The sequence below is a fragment of the Falco rusticolus genome, chromosome 2 (assembly GCF_015220075.1).
Source record: "Falco rusticolus isolate bFalRus1 chromosome 2, bFalRus1.pri, whole genome shotgun sequence".
In the NCBI taxonomy this organism is placed as follows: domain Eukaryota; kingdom Metazoa; phylum Chordata; class Aves; order Falconiformes; family Falconidae; genus Falco; species Falco rusticolus.
In genome coordinates this window covers 68,621,615-68,638,132 of record NC_051188.1, presented here as the reverse complement: position 1 = coordinate 68,638,132, position 16,518 = coordinate 68,621,615, and the positions used below count along the sequence as shown (strand labels likewise).

General features: G+C 41.7%; 2 protein-coding genes across 7 annotated transcripts in view; both read left to right on the top strand.

Moving 5' to 3' along the window:
- Positions 1-8,472, top strand: part of LOC119143524 (interleukin-1 receptor type 1-like) — a 31,914-nt gene extending 23,442 nt beyond the window's left edge. For all 3 annotated transcript variants that reach the window (XM_037377876.1, XM_037377878.1, XM_037377875.1), the window contains one exon: positions 8,374-8,472. In XM_037377876.1, the coding sequence (XP_037233773.1) occupies positions 8,374-8,448 (75 nt within the window). In that variant the 3' untranslated portion in view covers positions 8,449-8,472. The remainder of the gene's footprint in view (positions 1-8,373) is intronic.
- Positions 8,473-12,820: 4,348 nt separating this feature from the next.
- Positions 12,821-16,518, top strand: part of LOC119143651 (interleukin-1 receptor-like 1) — a 30,956-nt gene continuing 27,258 nt past the window's right edge. For 3 of the 4 annotated variants that reach the window (XR_005102760.1, XM_037378118.1, XM_037378120.1), the window contains exons 1-2: positions 12,821-12,977; positions 14,173-14,302. The gene's annotated coding sequence lies outside the window, so the exon portion shown is untranslated. Of the gene's footprint in view, positions 12,978-14,142; positions 14,303-16,518 lie in introns of those variants that run through there. The other variant, XM_037378119.1, reaches the window with a different exon arrangement.

The window sequence follows — 16,518 nt, the reverse complement described above, 5'->3', positions numbered from 1 at the left end:
TCCAGAACTAATGGTGAAGATGAGACTTTGCAGAAAGTGTTTAAAGAAATTAGCAAGAATGGCTGGGGCAGGGTGGTTTGTGATGCTATCATCAATTCAAGGAGCTCTCAGTAGCTGGTTGGATTTTGTAGCAAGGACTCAGATGGCAATAAAGTGTTATAGTAGTATAAGCATTATAAGCATTATGAAGGTCACCTGATGACAAATGGTCCAAGAGCAGCCCCAGGCGTGCTTTGTGTGTAGGCCCTTAAATGTTCAGTGCTGCTGCTAAAGCTGAAAATTTTCTGCTCCAGCTGTGGGGAGGCTATGAGCAATCACTGGTATCCTGGGGGAAGCTGGGAGTTACAGGAGAGAGGAGCTCAGTGGGTTTGGTGGGAATTCAGGAATGTGGGAGTCAGGCCATGCACTTGCTTCTCTTCAGTCTCTCTCTTCCTTGGAACCCACCAAAAGAGGCTGCTTCTTGCTCACCTTGAACTCCGTGGCACACAGCTGCTTCTCACAACCAATCACCACCTTACTCATATGCCTGCACTTGTCAGTTACAACAGATTCTAGCTGGAATTGGGCTAGAGCGCTTGAGAAGGGAGTTGCTACATACATTTCTCTCAAGGATGTGAAGAATACAGGATAGTGGCTATTTCCATTTATGGAGTAGGATCCTGGCGGATAGTATGAGATGGTCATTCATAGGGAATAAAATGAGAGTTCTTGACCATATCTTAATAAGGGTTAAATCAAAGTGCGTATTTTGCAAAAAAAACCCCTTGCCATTTAAAACAATAACCATATGACTTCTTCTTTGCCAGCTAAATGCCATCTCAACTAAGTAAGAGGCTAACTGGAAAAAAAATCCTTGTAATGTTTTAAAAGTGTTTAGCCAATTTGACCTAGACCTGGCAGCATTATGAAGCTCTTATGGCCTGGCCTGGGGGAGAAGAAGGGAGGAGGTGAGGAGCAATAAAGTCAGCAGCACCCTACATAAATACTGATAAAGATCACGTGTAGTGTTTTGAGCTGGTTGTGGGGCATGTGGAGCAGCAAAGTGCCTTTTTATCTTTGCATGTACTTCTCTGTAACCGCAAACGTACTTAGAGGGGGCATATTTTACTGCTCTTGGCTTTTCTCTTTGAAGATAACTCCGATCAGCGTGATGATCTTTTGCTTTTCTGAGCGAGGCCACCTCCTGGATCACCATGTTCCTCTCACAAGACCTGGTGTTCTGGAAATTCCCTTGCCTTAGATGCAGAGTAGATACTTTTTTTTTTTTTCTCCCCCCCCCCCCCCCCCCAAAGCTCCTGGTTTGTTGCCAGCAAAGTGTTTTCAAGCAGTGAGTACAGAGCACTTTTGAGGGGAGCTGTGGAAACAGTTATTTTTGGCCTACACTGAAAACCTGCACCTGTAGGTTTCAGTGCACTCATAACAGAGCCTGCAGGTGATCCTAAATGCCTCAAGGAGGAAAATAAGGATTTTGACATGTGATGAAGTTTAGTTACAGATGCGGTGAGTTTGTGTGTTACTTTGGCCAGGGGATTGTAGGGGCTGGAGGGAGATGTGCTGGCTGCAATAGCTCCAGCTGACCAATTCCTCAGGCCAAGAACTGTCTCCCAGCCAAAGGGCCCAGTTCACTTGTGAGAGCTGCTGGGAAAAAAGAGGAACAACAAATGCTGGAGAAGAGCATGAGAAATGCTCTGCCGAGTCAAGCCAGCAGCTGACTGAGCCAGGAGTTCTGTTTTCAGCAGCAGTGAAAGGAGCTGCTGAAAATCCAAGTGATATCTCAACAGCTGCCCCATTCTGCTGGGCTAGCTTTCCGACCGCCAAGGTAGCCAGGTTGGTCGCTGCTACTTTCTTGCCTCGCTGCCCAGCCTCGGCACACTCTAGCTTTGCCAGGGTGCTCTGTCGCTGTGGGAAAAGTGGGATTTTTCTGAGGGCTCAGGTGGGCGTTCAGGCTGAAGCCACCCTTGCTCTGACGCTGCACCTGCATGGAGGGCCAGCTCCAGCTGCACCCCTCGTTGCTGTCACTCAAGCCAGCTTGGCTCCTGTGCCATGGTCATGTTGCTTCTGTGCTGTGACGACCCTTTAGGCTGCATATGTGGTGTCTCAGGTCCGATTCCGGGGCTGCCATCCTTAGCCCTTCTTCACACTCACTCTGGGCTAAGGAATGGAGCCAGCAGCAGGCAGGACCCTAAGAGGAGCCTTCCTGTAGGCCAGGGATGCTCCCACGTGAAGTCCCTCTCCTCTTGCTTTACCCAGCATTACCAAGCTGCAGCACTGGGTGTAGAGACACCTTGTGCTGGCAGGCTACTGGGGTTTGTCCCCATTAGCTGTTAGCCAAGATTAGCTGGGGTGTTTTTAGTGTTGCAAGTTTCAGAACCCAGTCATGGTTGAACGAAAGCGAGTGACATTGTCATATGGGTGTTCCTGGAGATCTTGGGGTGCTCTGTGCTCTCAGTGTGTTTTGGTCTCCCATCTGCCTGTTTGCCTACGAATGTCAGCAGGGAGCTGTGCATGTTTGCAGCTGCTGGGCCATGGCTAATTCAAACTACATGGATTTTATTTCTAGCACTCCAGATGTGAAATCTGAGCTCCACTGAAACCCTGGGATCAAGATAATATTCTGGTGTCTGAACCCTGAAGTTTCTTTAGTTTGTTGTTTCCTCTTCCCTTCTGTAGCACGGACACACAATTGACCTCATCCTCCCCCAGGAAAACAATAGAGCTGTCTTTCCTTATTAAGGTGACTTTGGACACTGGGAGGTATTGAAAAAGTCAACATTTCTCTTAAAGAAAACAGCATTCTTAAATGGGTTTAGTTAGCGTCCTGATTTCAGCTGGGATAGAGTTAATTTTCTTCTCAGTAGCTGGTACAATGCTGTGTTTTGGGATTACTATGAGAATAATGTTGATAACACACTGATGTTTTCAATTGTTGCTAAGTAATGTTTATACCAAGTCAAGGACTTTTCAGTTTCTTACGCCCTGCCAGCAAGAAGGATGGGGAGGGGACAGAGCCAGGACAGCTGACCTGAACCAGCCAAAGGGTTATTCCGTACCACAGAACATCATGCTCAGTATATGAACGAGGGGAGTTTGCCAGGGCAGGGTGATTGCTGGTCGGGGGGCACTGGCTGGGTGTCAGTCAGCAGGTGGTGAGCAACTGTATTGTGCATCACTTGTTGCTTTTTTTTTTTTCCTTTCCCTTTGGATTTTATTCTTCTCCCCTTCATTCTCCTTTTCATTACAGCTTTTGTTGTTGTTATTATTATTATTACTATTGTTTCATTATCATTATTGATTTGTTATTATTATTACTACTATTATTATTATTGTATTTTATTTCAATTATTAATTTTTTCTTCTTTCAGCCCTTGAGTTTTACCTTTTCCTCAATTCTCCTCCCCATCTCTCTTTACGGGAGGAGTAAGCAAGTGGCTGCAGGATAGTTGCCAGCTGGGGTTAAACCATGACAGTTAGGAAACACTCATGCAACATGAAGTTACCAGGGAAAAGCCTGCAGGCATCATGCTGGTGCAGCCATCCAGTGCAACTGGATAATGGAAGAGTTGTGACACTTTTTTGCTATTCTCCTGGCATGGTCTGACAGGTGCTTATTCCCTGTCTTCACTAGTTTGGACTGTCCTGCTCCCTCTGCCTGCCAACGTCTGCTCCAAGGCTTTGCTTTCTATTGTGCCAGCACAGTTGCCTGTCCATGAAACCTGCCCAAGAACCAAACTAGCTGAAAAATAACTGCTTTTGTTGTTTCTCTTGGCCAATTATTTCTTAGGCAGATCTGTTTTCTGAACTGTCTGCCATCTAGGAACACAAAATATTTTTTTCTGGCACAGGGAAGGCAAGTGTGGATGATTAGGATGGCATAAGAAGAACTGCTGCTAGAGCACAACCTTGGTAGAGTTAAGCAGCTGTTTGAAGGTCTGTGTTCTTGTGGCTATACCTTTCCAGCTCTCAAATATGGTCCTTTGGAGCTCCCTCAGTAGACTGCAGTACCATGCCAGGAACACACTGAGATAATGTCTCTCTTCTTAGGCCACATGTTTGGGTTTTAAGGATGTTGTTCTATGCATTGCAACTGATAGACTTCAGTTGCCCTGGTCAAGGAGTTGAGTGAAAAAGGTCGTATCCTACAGTACACGGCATGGTCCGATGCACCGGCTTCTGATAAGGTGTATTTTCTGCAACCAGCACACCTTTTCTCTTGGTTTTACCCATCACTTTATCAAACTTCAGCGCAATCACAGTGCTGGCTATCCAGTACATTAAAGAGAAAAAGATAATTGATCTTCAGGAAAAAGATAGCAGCCCTGTGTATCTTTGCCAGACCACACGGGTTCCTGGGGAGACCAGACTTGGAAGAGACATCCAATAGGAGGTGAATAAACAGACAAAACATAACAGGCTCGGGAAATTCCTGGTGCTGAGAACAAGCGGAGGCTAGGAAAGTACTGAGGTGGAGTTATGAAGTGTGTTGGACATCATGATCTTACACTTTATTTTTCTTAATAGTCCTTACTACAGAAGAAGTACTGAGCTAGATGGTCTGAACCAGCACAGGTATTGTCATGTTTCTATGACTTAACCTATGAAAGCAAGACAAGGATCTGCATCAAAATTTGCTACCACTGCTGTTGACAAGCATTCTTTCCCATTCATTTTTTTTCCTGTAATGTATTGATGGTTTAATTTCATAAATGGCAAGTCTTGGAAGGAATCATCTTGCCTGAATTGTAGACTCTTCAAAATTCATCATCTACTTTTGTCTGTCACTGCCTGTTCCTTTGTGTCAACAAATTTTGTCCTCGTTGTCCATTACATTGCCTCAACAGGCTCCAGAGTTGCTTTATACCCTTCTGAGAATTTGTCATTTTGCCATGATTTCAGTAACCTCAACTAGCTGTTTGTTGGTTCAAGATCTGGTGTTTCCATTGTTGCAGTAAATTTGTCCTTTCTCTTTTCAAGTTTTAATGGACCATTTGAAGGCAACCTGTTGGTGAAAACCACCTGGAAACATTTTGCTAGAGCAGGTTCTCCTTCTTTTGTCATCAGTATTCTATTGTCTTAGTCTTTGGAGCACAAATATTTATTTTGTCTTGACACAGATGATACCTTTAGTGCTTCCTATTGGCTATTACATTTTGACTGAAATTTCTGTGTGCTTCTTCCTTCTTAGTAATTTACCCAGAATTTTAGTTATAACAAGTTAACATCTTATTCCCAGACATTGTTTGACTCAGTTGACAAAACAGATGAAATAAAAGATAGTAATAAATGAGTACAAACGGGCATATTGATCTACAGTGAGTTCAGTTGACTTTGGCATTTATAAAGAATGAAAGAAAAATTTTGAAAAAGTACCTGGAACTTCACAGACTTTACTGTTTGCATGTTGCCAGGGAGCTGCATGGACGAGACATGAATATAGTTATAACAGTGTATTTGGAATTGAACTTCTCCTAGAGTCAGTATGAGCCTCTGAATAGTTATGACCAATACTACTTACAACCTCAAATTCCACCTTTTTAGCTATGATGGTAGGTGGAATTGTTCATAACAATGATGCGCAGATGTTATTTAATGGTAGGATTTCCATTCTAGGCTTTCTGTTCTCCAGCTCAAAAGAGCAGCAACATGAAAAAGAAAAAAAAAAAAAAAAAAGGAAAGGAAAGAAAAGAAAAAAAAAAAAAGGCAAAATATAATCAGAATTTTGTATTTTCTATTTAGCTGGAACATTGGAAATATTCACTGGCAAATGGAATTTCCAGTAAGGATTTAGAGGTGGAGTTGATGGGAAAAATGGTTACAGGTGGGAAACTGATTGATTGACTGAAAGGTATGCCCACTGAAGTGTACAGTCTCAAGGTTTTTATTCTGCACATAATCTCATTCCTCTTCATGCTGGCTAGAAGAGATTATAGTAACACTTATTACAAAAATTAGCTGTGCATTTGAAAGTTTCTTCTGAAATCTTCAGACCAGAGATATGCCCCTGCTTTCCTCATTCTGTATTTTGAAAACATAGTTGAGGTTTGTGCTGTTATGCTGAGTTGATATGCTTAACTTCTGTTGTGATGAATGTGCTGGAAAACATGCCACAACCTTGTTAATTTTGTTTCTTTTGCTAAGTGTATGTAGTTTCCATCTAGGTTTAAAATGTTTACAGAGAATTGATTTTTTTTTATTTAGATTTTCTCATCAGACACATTCTTGTAGTGTAATTCAGTATTTTCTGAAACTTCATAGTAAACTACTCCAGAAAGGCAACACAAACAGAATATTTTTAATAAGAATAATAACTCAAGGACTTCAGTATCACCCAACTATTTGTCAAAGAATATATCATGTAGCATTTGCTTTACATTTGTTTCCTTCATTGGTTTATCAGCCACAGTTGCTGTTCTACTTATGACTACTTTTAGACTGTGTCTTTCCATCCTTCAGCATATGAATTCAGAGAAAATGAGTACTTTTGCTAGTGATGTGGAGAGAGATTAAACCGATTCTTGGGTTTTATTTTGTATGGTAGACTGCCATTTCTGCTGAGCTCTTGGAATTCCAATTTTGTTGCTAACCAAAGGTCAGATCTGAGGTTTTGCTGAGGCAGAAACTCAACCTAACAGAAACTTTACGCTGACTTTACAGTACTGATAAGCTGAAGAAAGTCTGTGGAAAGAGCTGTCCACACAAACACACTCATTCAGAAAACTTCTGGTTATCTGAGGATACATTAATTTGCACATAGTATTGCTTCCGTGATACCCTGCAGAGCTAGAAATGTCTGTGCCTATGAGCCGTGTCTTTGCACCCAAATTTAGACATACACAGCCCCCAAAGGGGAAGGGAATGGTTCTAATCTGTTTAGTGGCAGAAGATAAGGACCTCTAAGATCAGCAGAGGATGCTCTGCTCCCTAAATTGTGCACTCCTGACCCTTACTGTTGACTGTAGAGAGAACGAATAGGAAATGCTTACTTCCATCCCTGGGCATGATGTAAGCTGGCTATCTGCCTTCTGAGAATAGATAATAATGAGCAGAAACAGCTCGATGATACAAAAACTCTGAATGCATTCACATACTAGCCTTGTGGTTAGAGCAGTCATCAGGAAACCGGTGACCTCCCTTGCCCTGAAGAAGAACGTGCTCCCTCAGCTCCTCCTAGGATGCTTCCTCTGTTTCTGACATACCTGGGCCAATTTGTACCTGGTAGTGCAGTTTTCCTTGTTGAAAGCGAATATGAAGGAGCCCAACCCACTTAAGAGGAGTCAGAGGCTCCAAATAAAAATGTCTTATTAATGTCCACTCCCCATGTGGCTAGAATCAAATTCACTCTTGGCTGTTCTCCGTCTTCTCCATGATGTATAAACCCCAACACACAGCATCTCAGTTTCAGTGGGCAGGCTGGAGGGTTCTTTTTTTTTCATCAGATTTTTCTGCTCCAAAGCAACAACAAAGGGGAGAAAAGGAACGAGCTCTTTCAAAAAGCATGACTTGAGACCTTATGGAAATATATCTCCAGGCTCTGCAGGAATTCCTGATTTCAGAGACGAAAAATTGCTCTTTTGGCTCTTGGCAGAATTATTAATCACAATATTTGTGCGATTAAATGAAATAACTGTCCAACAAAAAGAAAAGGAATTTAAACTTAATAGTTACCTCCAATGTTGTGTTTCTTCTGTTTCTCTATTAATGTTAGAAAATAAGAACTATCATATCAGCTCACACAACCTCCCTCACCCTCATCTGCAGGTCTTTATCCTGTTGCTAATCAAAAGCACAAGCCACCAAAAACAGGCAAAGGGCAAAATGATGAACCCTGCCAGTGTCGTTTGTGTGGGATGGACATCCTCAGCTTAAAGTACCTTTTGCAACAGTATCTTAAATGGTGATCAGTGTATTTCTCCTTCTTAAATTCAAGTCATGCCTTTTGAACCCAACTGTGCATCTACTTTTGACAGCTTCACGCAGAAATTAGTTTCTGGTTTTATTTATGTGAAAGATTACTGTTCCCTGCTTTAACCATATGCTTGTTGGATTTCCCTCTTTCTTCCATCATAAGAGCTACTGAAAAATCAAAAATCTTTCCCTGTTATTTTTTTCCTAGTGCTGAAAGTCCTCTCTTTTCTCAGCTGCAGAGTGCCAGTCAGTTCAGTTTATCCTTGTAGCAAAAGCCCTTTGCACCTCTGATATCCTTACTGCTGTTTTTCGTAGCTTTTTTCATGCTGTTATATCCTTTTCATCACCGGCGACTAGAACTACATCCAGTGTTCAAGCTAAGGATATGTTGCATCAGTGTAATAAAATTTCCTGGTTTGTTCTCTGTTCTTTTATTAATTACTCCTCACAGTCTGTTTGCTTTCTTGCCAGCTGCTGAACATCAGGCTGTTTTCAGAGAAAATCCAAAGTGACCTCAAGATGTCCTTCCCAGGTAGTGAAAACTGATTGCTTCCTGTGTAATCTTTGGTAAGATTTTTTCTCCAAGAATACTGCTTTGTGTGATCAATGACTAATGGGTGACATTTCATAGGAAAAGCTTGGAAGTTCTTGTTTTCATGAGAAGGCTTGTTTTTCTTTCCAAAATTATTTTAAACTTTCAGGGAATGCAGCCATATCTGATAGTAAATCACATATGATGATATCTGATGATATATCATATATGAGATAATGAGATAATTATCACATTTGAGATAATTATGACAAAAATGTTCTTCTAAAAACAGAGTTGATAACCTGCAGAAAAAATAAGACATTTTCTTAAATCATGATATTATCAAAAATATATATAATTTTTACAGCTAAAGCTCTGCTCCTGCACGCTGTTGGTATGTCATGACCCTCTTTTATCAGTAAGATATTAACTTCCAGTAATTCATACACATTAAGAAACAAACAAGACTATTTAGTAAGAAGTCATTATAAACAATGTCCTTTGTCCACAAATTGTCTTCAACGACTTTTTGGAGAATCCCAATTAATTTTAGTTGTATAAATTAGTAAGAACTGTGTCTTTTACATCTGAGTTATGATTTCCAGAATGCCATGTATTTATAGAAGATTCTTCCTAAGAAATCATGTAGGAAAAACTCCTTATTTGTAGGGAAGAGGTCAGATAGGAACAACACTGATGTGCTGAATAATCTGTTTCTACAGTAATAGGAACTGGAGTGGAGGAGGGGGCATAGGAGGAGGTTAGCTTCCCGTGCACTCTTGGTGGTGGTGGTGGGGGTTTGGCTCTAAGGGCCTGAGTCTTCTGGAATTATTCTATGCTGTTGCACCAAGCAGTGATCTCTTAGATCTAATGGTCTTTGACTTACAATTTGGAGATTTCACTTAGGCACATCTTGTCTGTGTCCTGGAGTTACTTGGACACAGGAGGGCTGGTTTATCCAACTTTTTCTATTGTGGATAAGCTTTGGATAGGTTTCTTGCCCAAAGGTACTTGCCTGCTCAGACTCATGCTCATCACTGTACTGTAAGGCATTCTGCCATCCAAGGACAGGACCACCTGTGGGAATAGAAGATCCTGGAGACTGAGCAGAGTATTTTAATTTCCATAAGAGCAACAGATGGACTGCACCGATCCTCTCTCTGGTGGGCTTTGTGGTCTCCCCGTGGGGATCCTGCTGGCGGCCCAGTGACATTCAGAACAGCTGCTGTTATTTTTGTTCTGGCTGGCTGTATCCAGCCTCCATGGGATGGTGGCACAGCTGCTTTCCTTTTGGAGCAAGGCATGAAGAAGATAAATTGAGAACTTCTTTAGAAAGGGAATCTGGTTTTAAGATACAAAGGCTTTGGTGATGATAAGACTTTTGTTTGAATATCGTCTTTGGCCTGACAAGCATAACTAACATTGTTAAGATCTTTTATAAACTGCTGGTGATCAGATAAGTTCTCATATAACATATCAGTGTGCAAACCAAAGGTAACACATGCCAGTCACATTAAAAAGGGCAGATATTATTCTTCTTACTTCAGCCAATTGCTTTCTCCAAGATACTCTCACGTCCATTTTGCATCCCTGAACTTTAATGCATGAGCTGGCAACTAAAGTGGAGCTGAAAACCTGATAACAGACTTAATAGCTATGCCCTAGTGGGATGAAGGAGGAAGATGAGTATGATGAAAACACTGATGGCTTTGTAACACTTAAGTTCTTATTAGTCCTTTTCTGTCCACATGCAAGTCCTCACCTACTGTTGTGTGGGACCCTGCCATGCCAGTTGACCTTGGCTGCCCACCAGGGGCCCACAAAGCGGTTCTATCACTCCCCATCCTCAAAAGGACAAAGAAATACTATGAAAACCATGGGCTGAGATAAGGACAGAGATATCACTTACCAATTACCATCAAGGGCAAATCAGACTCACCTTGGGGAAATTAATTTATTGCTAATTCATAACAGAGTAGGATATTGAAACACTAAGACAAAACTAAAACTACCTTCCCCCCATCCCTCCTAGGCTCAGTCTCACTCTCAGCCCTTCTACCTCTTTCCAATGAGTGGTGCAGGGGGGCAGGGAATGGGAGTTGCAGTCAGTTCATAATATTTTCTTCCTGTTGTTCCTTCCTCCTCACACTCTTCGCCTGCTGCAGTGTGAGGTCCCTCCCATGGGAGACAGTCCTTCACAACCTTTCCAATGTGGGCTTTTCCCACGGGTTACAGTTCTTCATGAACTGCACCAGTATGGGTCCTCTCCATGGGCTGCAGCCTTCAGGAGCAGACTGCTTCGGTGTGGGTCCTGCCCCGGCCACAGGTCCTGCCAGCAAACCTGCTCCTGTGTGGGCTTCTTTCCATGGCCTCCATTCCTGCCAGAAGCGTGCTGCAGCATGGAGTCCTTCACAGGCTGCAGTGTGGATATCTGCTCAACCATGGTCCTCTGTGGGCTGCAGAGGGACAACATGCATCACCATGGCTTCACCAGGGGCTGCCTGGGGCATCTCTGCTGGGCGCCTGGAGCCCCCCCTGCCCCTCCTGCCCGGCCGGGGGGCTGCAGGGTGCTGCGCTCACACCTCCTCGCTCCTCTCTCACTGTTCCTGTGCAGAATTTTTTACCCTTTTTTAAATATGTTATCACAGAGGTGCTACCAATGTCATGGATGGGCTCAGTTTTGGCCAGTGGTGGGTCTGTGTTGGAACCAGCTGAAACTGGCTCTGCCCAGCATGGGGGCAGCTCCTGGTGTCTTCTCAGAGAAGCCACCCCTGCAGTCCCCAAGCCTTGCCGCATAAATCAAATACACTCTGGTTAGGCATGTATCCCTGCAACAGTGTCTTCCTAGGACAACTATCTCAAACTTCTCAATGAAAGGAGCCAGCAGAGCTATGTGGGGACTGTCCCATTTGTCTTTATCACAGTGTGGGTGGTAATAAGCCTGCATGATTAATAATAAAGATCAGGGGCCACTCTTACCTTAGGGGAAGAGATGTCCACCCCCGTCGGAAATTTTAACCCTTGAAAAATCTCTCTAATTTCTCTTTTGCACAAAGCATGAGGTGCCTATGCTAGCCACAGGTAAGGCACCACAACGCAGAGGAACAGGAAGGACACTGCAGCCTCAGTAGGGTGGGTCCCCACTAGCTAAAACCACGTTAGACCTACCATGGGTATGGACAGACCCAGCAACAACTTCCCCTGGCATCCCACCCTTTGCTAACTCCACCGGTGCTCCCTAGGCTGGCCTCAACAAGTGCAGATAGGGAAACCTTCCGTGCCAGGGTCACTTCTGTCCAGGTGTCCCCTACCGTGTGCAATGACAGTCTGCAAGCAGGGTGCAAAAAATGTACACAGCAAATATTTTCTGGCTAATGCAGGCAGGTATTAGATAGCCAGGATTAATATGCTGCCAGAATAAGCACTGTTTCTTGGAGCACAGTGAACCCTGGTCTTGCTGAGTTGCTGTTTTCCTATCTCTGCTTTTCATCTAAGGTTTTTATCTTTTTTTGTGTCATCATTTTTCCTCTTGAATGCTTGAACTCTTAACTCGTAGGACCTCGGTAATTTCATTTGATCTGGGTTTTCACTTTGTGTTTCTAGCATGGCTTTAACTTGTATACTTTTCACAGCTCGGGAGTAGTTTTTTCCGGTACAACCGAGTTAAGTTCATACAGCCATGCTGCACCAAAGCCAGCCATGGAGTCACAGGCAGCTGAGTCTCTGGGCCATTGAATCCTAGTGCTGGTAAGCACTTGTGGGGACAACTACAACATCTTGATAACCAATATCAGATTTTTCTTTTAGGTCTAACACCTAGTGGCACTCCACTAGGTTCCCAGTAAACTCTTCCAGTGCTTCAAAGATTTTTTCTGCTTTTTTACGTAGATATTCCCTGATTCGCTTTAAGCCCATTACTTTTTGATGTCTTTGCTTGGAGAACATGGGATTCTTTCACTTGCCGAAGTGCTATGCATACAGGCTGCCAAGGGAGCATGATGCATCTAACTACTCAAAGAAATTTCTTGCCATATTTCTGTAAACACATTTTTCCGTATACTTATCAAATAGGACATTCTTAGAAGCTGGGCCAAAAGTTATAAAGCATTCCACATTGACTGTAGTTTCTTATGAAAGCTGCAGAATGGCTTTTGCTCAGCTAGCAACTATCCCCTTTAACCAGGAGCTCCACCTGCATCATGATCTGGGAACAAACTGGGCATGGGGAATGGACTACAGGATGAAGGGCTCTTCTGAGTTATGGAGCAACAGAATGAGCATCTTTGATCTAAGTTTTAGTGGACTTTATTGTAGAAAAAAATTATTCTGTATCTAGGCAATGGAAGTTAGTTTAACCTGAATATATTTAACCTTTCCCCAGAGTAACTGAAATGTTGTGGTGAGAGGATGCTGAATCTGCCACTGAATGCAGATGGTTACTCCAAACTTGTTGGCCAAGTCTCTAGCATTGGGAAATGAGGAATACCTTGATTAAGATGAAACTCATGAACCTGAGCAGGAAGTGGTTTGTGAGCTTTTCAAGGTAGGGATCTGAGATGACCTTGACCAGTTGACCAAAGCGTTGTGGGATTTCATTGTTGCAGGGTTGGTTTTTTTAGGTCCTTTCTATTTTCTCTATCATGTAGGAAGTGCAATCCCCAGACTACTTCAAAAGAAATGTTTTACTAAGAACCGGGGAAAGCATCGGTGTGACATCAGTAAGACCTCTGCACACTGGCATATAATTGCTACATCTTTGTTCATTGATGTTGAGTTGCTGAATGCTGACAGCAGAGTCCCAGGAACACTGGAAGTGATAAAAGTTATTCATGACTTTGCCAAGAAAAAAATGAGAGTTTGGATGACCATAGTATAAAATCTTGTTTGGTTAAAGAATGAACAGATGATTCTCAAAATGTCTGTAGGGGTTATTCTGCTAAAATGTACAAGCTGATTTGTCCCCTGGAATTTGGCTGATTTGGCACTGAAATTGTTCCTTTGCACTGGCTGCTGCGCAAGAAGAGGATAGTTCGGGACCATTGATCTGATGGGTCCAGGCTTAGCGCTGATGCTTGGAAGGCTGCTCAGCAGTCTGGAACAGAGCTCCCTAAAAACATCTTTGCGATGTTTGGTGGCCCATATGGTCTCCTGCCAGTCACTGTACACTGGGTCATGTTGACTGCTGTGGTGACTTCTGCCTCTTGCTCTCTCAGAGTTGCTTCTGGAATTCCTGTGGAATTGCTCTGTCCCTCCATCCTTCTTTCCCTCAGAGACTTAATTTAGCTGCTGGTGCAGACAACTTGTTTCTCAGCAGCGTTCTTCTATCAGCTTAGCTTCAGTGAAGCAGTTTCCTTCACTAAAAACTATTCCTGGTGCTCCAAGGACTTTTAGAGCTGTTCTCCAGGAGCTGCTGCCTGACTAGACCAGGCAAAGCTGTCACTTGTTCCCAGACAAAATCTGTTTCAAAGCACCCTCTGCCAGCTCAGTGTCCCTTTGTTCTCCTCAAGCATGTGAGAAAGCCAATAACCAGCCAGCAGATTTATTGCAGTATAATTATACTGAAGTGGAATAGTTTGTAATTAATGGAAAACCTGTGTTATTTGTAAAAAATATCTGATTAATTGGAACTATGAAATGTCATCTCTGATAGGTACTTAAGGTTACTATAATAATTTGCATGTTCTGCTCTATTCAGTGGGAGGTGTCTCAAAATGAAGCTGAGTATCTTGCTCCTGCAGATAGGAACTGCACAAGCCAGTTCAAAAGAGTTCCCAGCAATATCTGGTACAAGCTACAGCAGAAAAATTAGTGCAAAGGACTCAGCCACAGAGAGTGAGCCACTTCTCTGCTCTCTGAATTTTCCAGATGGTATGTCAAATTTTTATATTATCATTTAAACAAAAACAACTGAAGTATTTTATAAGGAAGTTTATTTCAGTTCACTTATGTGCTGCTTTATCTCAAGAAAAAAAATAATTAGATTAAAATAGGGGATATGCTTATGTGATAGGCAAATGATTTTTGGAAAAACATATTTATCTTATAATGAAGTGTATTTAGAAATGGATTTTCCCTCAGTTTTCTGACATATATTTTAGTAATATATTCAAAGAAAATATTTACTGTGCAATGGATTTTTCAGAGTTTAGTATATTTATGTACTTTCTTGCTTCAAAATGTTTGTAAGAATAATGTTTATATAGATTCTAGTATTTCCATACTTCAATGCCGAAATCCCTAAATTTTACACTTACAGCTCTAACTAGTGTAGGTGTTAACTATTGTGAATGCTAGTTCTGGAATAAGTTTGATGCTACTGCTGCTATTTTAATAGCCCATTTCCAGTCAGAGTGGGTTTTCTGGTTTGTTAGAAGAATGAAAATAACTTTCAAAAGGTGAACAAATGCATTCCATGTCTTAGTAAACAAATCTTACAAAACTGGTATTTCATGGTATGTTTATGTTGCAGTCTGTTAAGCTTTTTAAAGTACAAATTGCAGTAACATTTCCAAGTTTTGTTAGTATGTAAGGTAATGTACTTTTATAATTTTTTTTCAGTTATATGAACAGTACTATAAACAGTTTGTTGCCAAAAAACAATCATAAATGTTACTTACAGTTGCCTTTGGAGAAGGAAGGAGTTAAGCTCTATAGACTACTGCTTCTGCAACATAACTAAGGCGTTCCCAGTTCTTTCATCTTCCTTTGACACTGGATCATTAGGGGCTAGGTTTTGACATAGTCTGGTAGTTATCTTGAGTGTCTGTATTTGGATCTAGTGCTTTTTCAGCATCGTACTGAAGTTTTCATTCACAGAGCTTAGACTTAAGCTTATAACATACAGTTATTGTGAGTGATAGGAAAAAAGAGATTTGTGGGAAATGTCTCCTTATCTTTTTCCCCCTGAATATTAGTGATCTAATTATACTAAGTATGCAAAAAAACCCTATTATGCAAGTTTTACTTCAGATAAATGTAATAAAACGGAAGTTCTAAATAAATCTGCAAAATCAGAAAGAAAACTCGTAACTTTGTGTCTCAGTGTTTCAAGCTACAAGAATGTCTTCCTTTTGATTGTGGGATGTCTTAGTGCTTTTATCTTGTGCCTCATAATACCATTTTGATTTCACCTAAGTATCATGGAAGCATAGATGCTTTCACTTTGCTTTGTGCAGAGTAATGCCACAAGCTTAAAGGCACTAGTGAACCAGCCCTTCTCTTGCTATTTGCTGTCTAGAACTCCAGCCTCTCCCTTGGGTTTTATTGAGGTAGTTTGGCAGTTCACTGCTGACTTTGGACAATGCAAACAGAATCATGTTGTTCTTTTAATTGTCTGAGCTCTTTGTATTTTTAGGGAACATTTCTGTTTAACCTAAAGCCCCCATATATTGCACATATTCACATACACAAACCCCAGACTCTATTAAAATGTTCCCAATACACAGCAACTTAAAAATGGGGCGAAAATCAATAAAGTAATCATCAAAGTTAGGTGGGGAGAATCTGTTCTTTCAGCACAACTGCTTTGCACTGTTTTGGTGCAGGCTGGTAGCCCAGTATGTGTAAGGTCTCTTGAAGACATACTTTTTCCAGAAACAATTTTCAAGGCTAAGTACAACTGGCGAGTGCAACGATAGGCAAATAGAAATTTCCTACTCGTGGATCATTCTGGTACTTGTTAGAAGCATTTTTGAGGGTAAGTAATTAGCTGTCTTCATTCCTGGACAAAGCTGTATCTCAAAAATGGAGAAAGTACCGCTCCTTGCAAGTTTTTGTTAATCACCAGCCTTCCATTTCTTAGGGCTGCAATAGCACTGGTAACAAGGGACTCACCAGTATCTCCAATAGAGGTATCAATTTTGGCCAAATACAAAATAGACACATACTAATAAAATATCAAATGAGAAAAACCTCATTTCAACAAGTCTCCAAATCTAGTCTGTGAAGCTGACTTTTCTTTTAAAATCAGTTGTTTTACTTTTTGTCATCTTGCCGAAGTATCTGCTTGCTTAAACAAAATAGCTTTAAAAAGTAGTAGGACAATTAGTGTAACTGCTGGTTTACCTCGTTGGGGGCAAATAAGT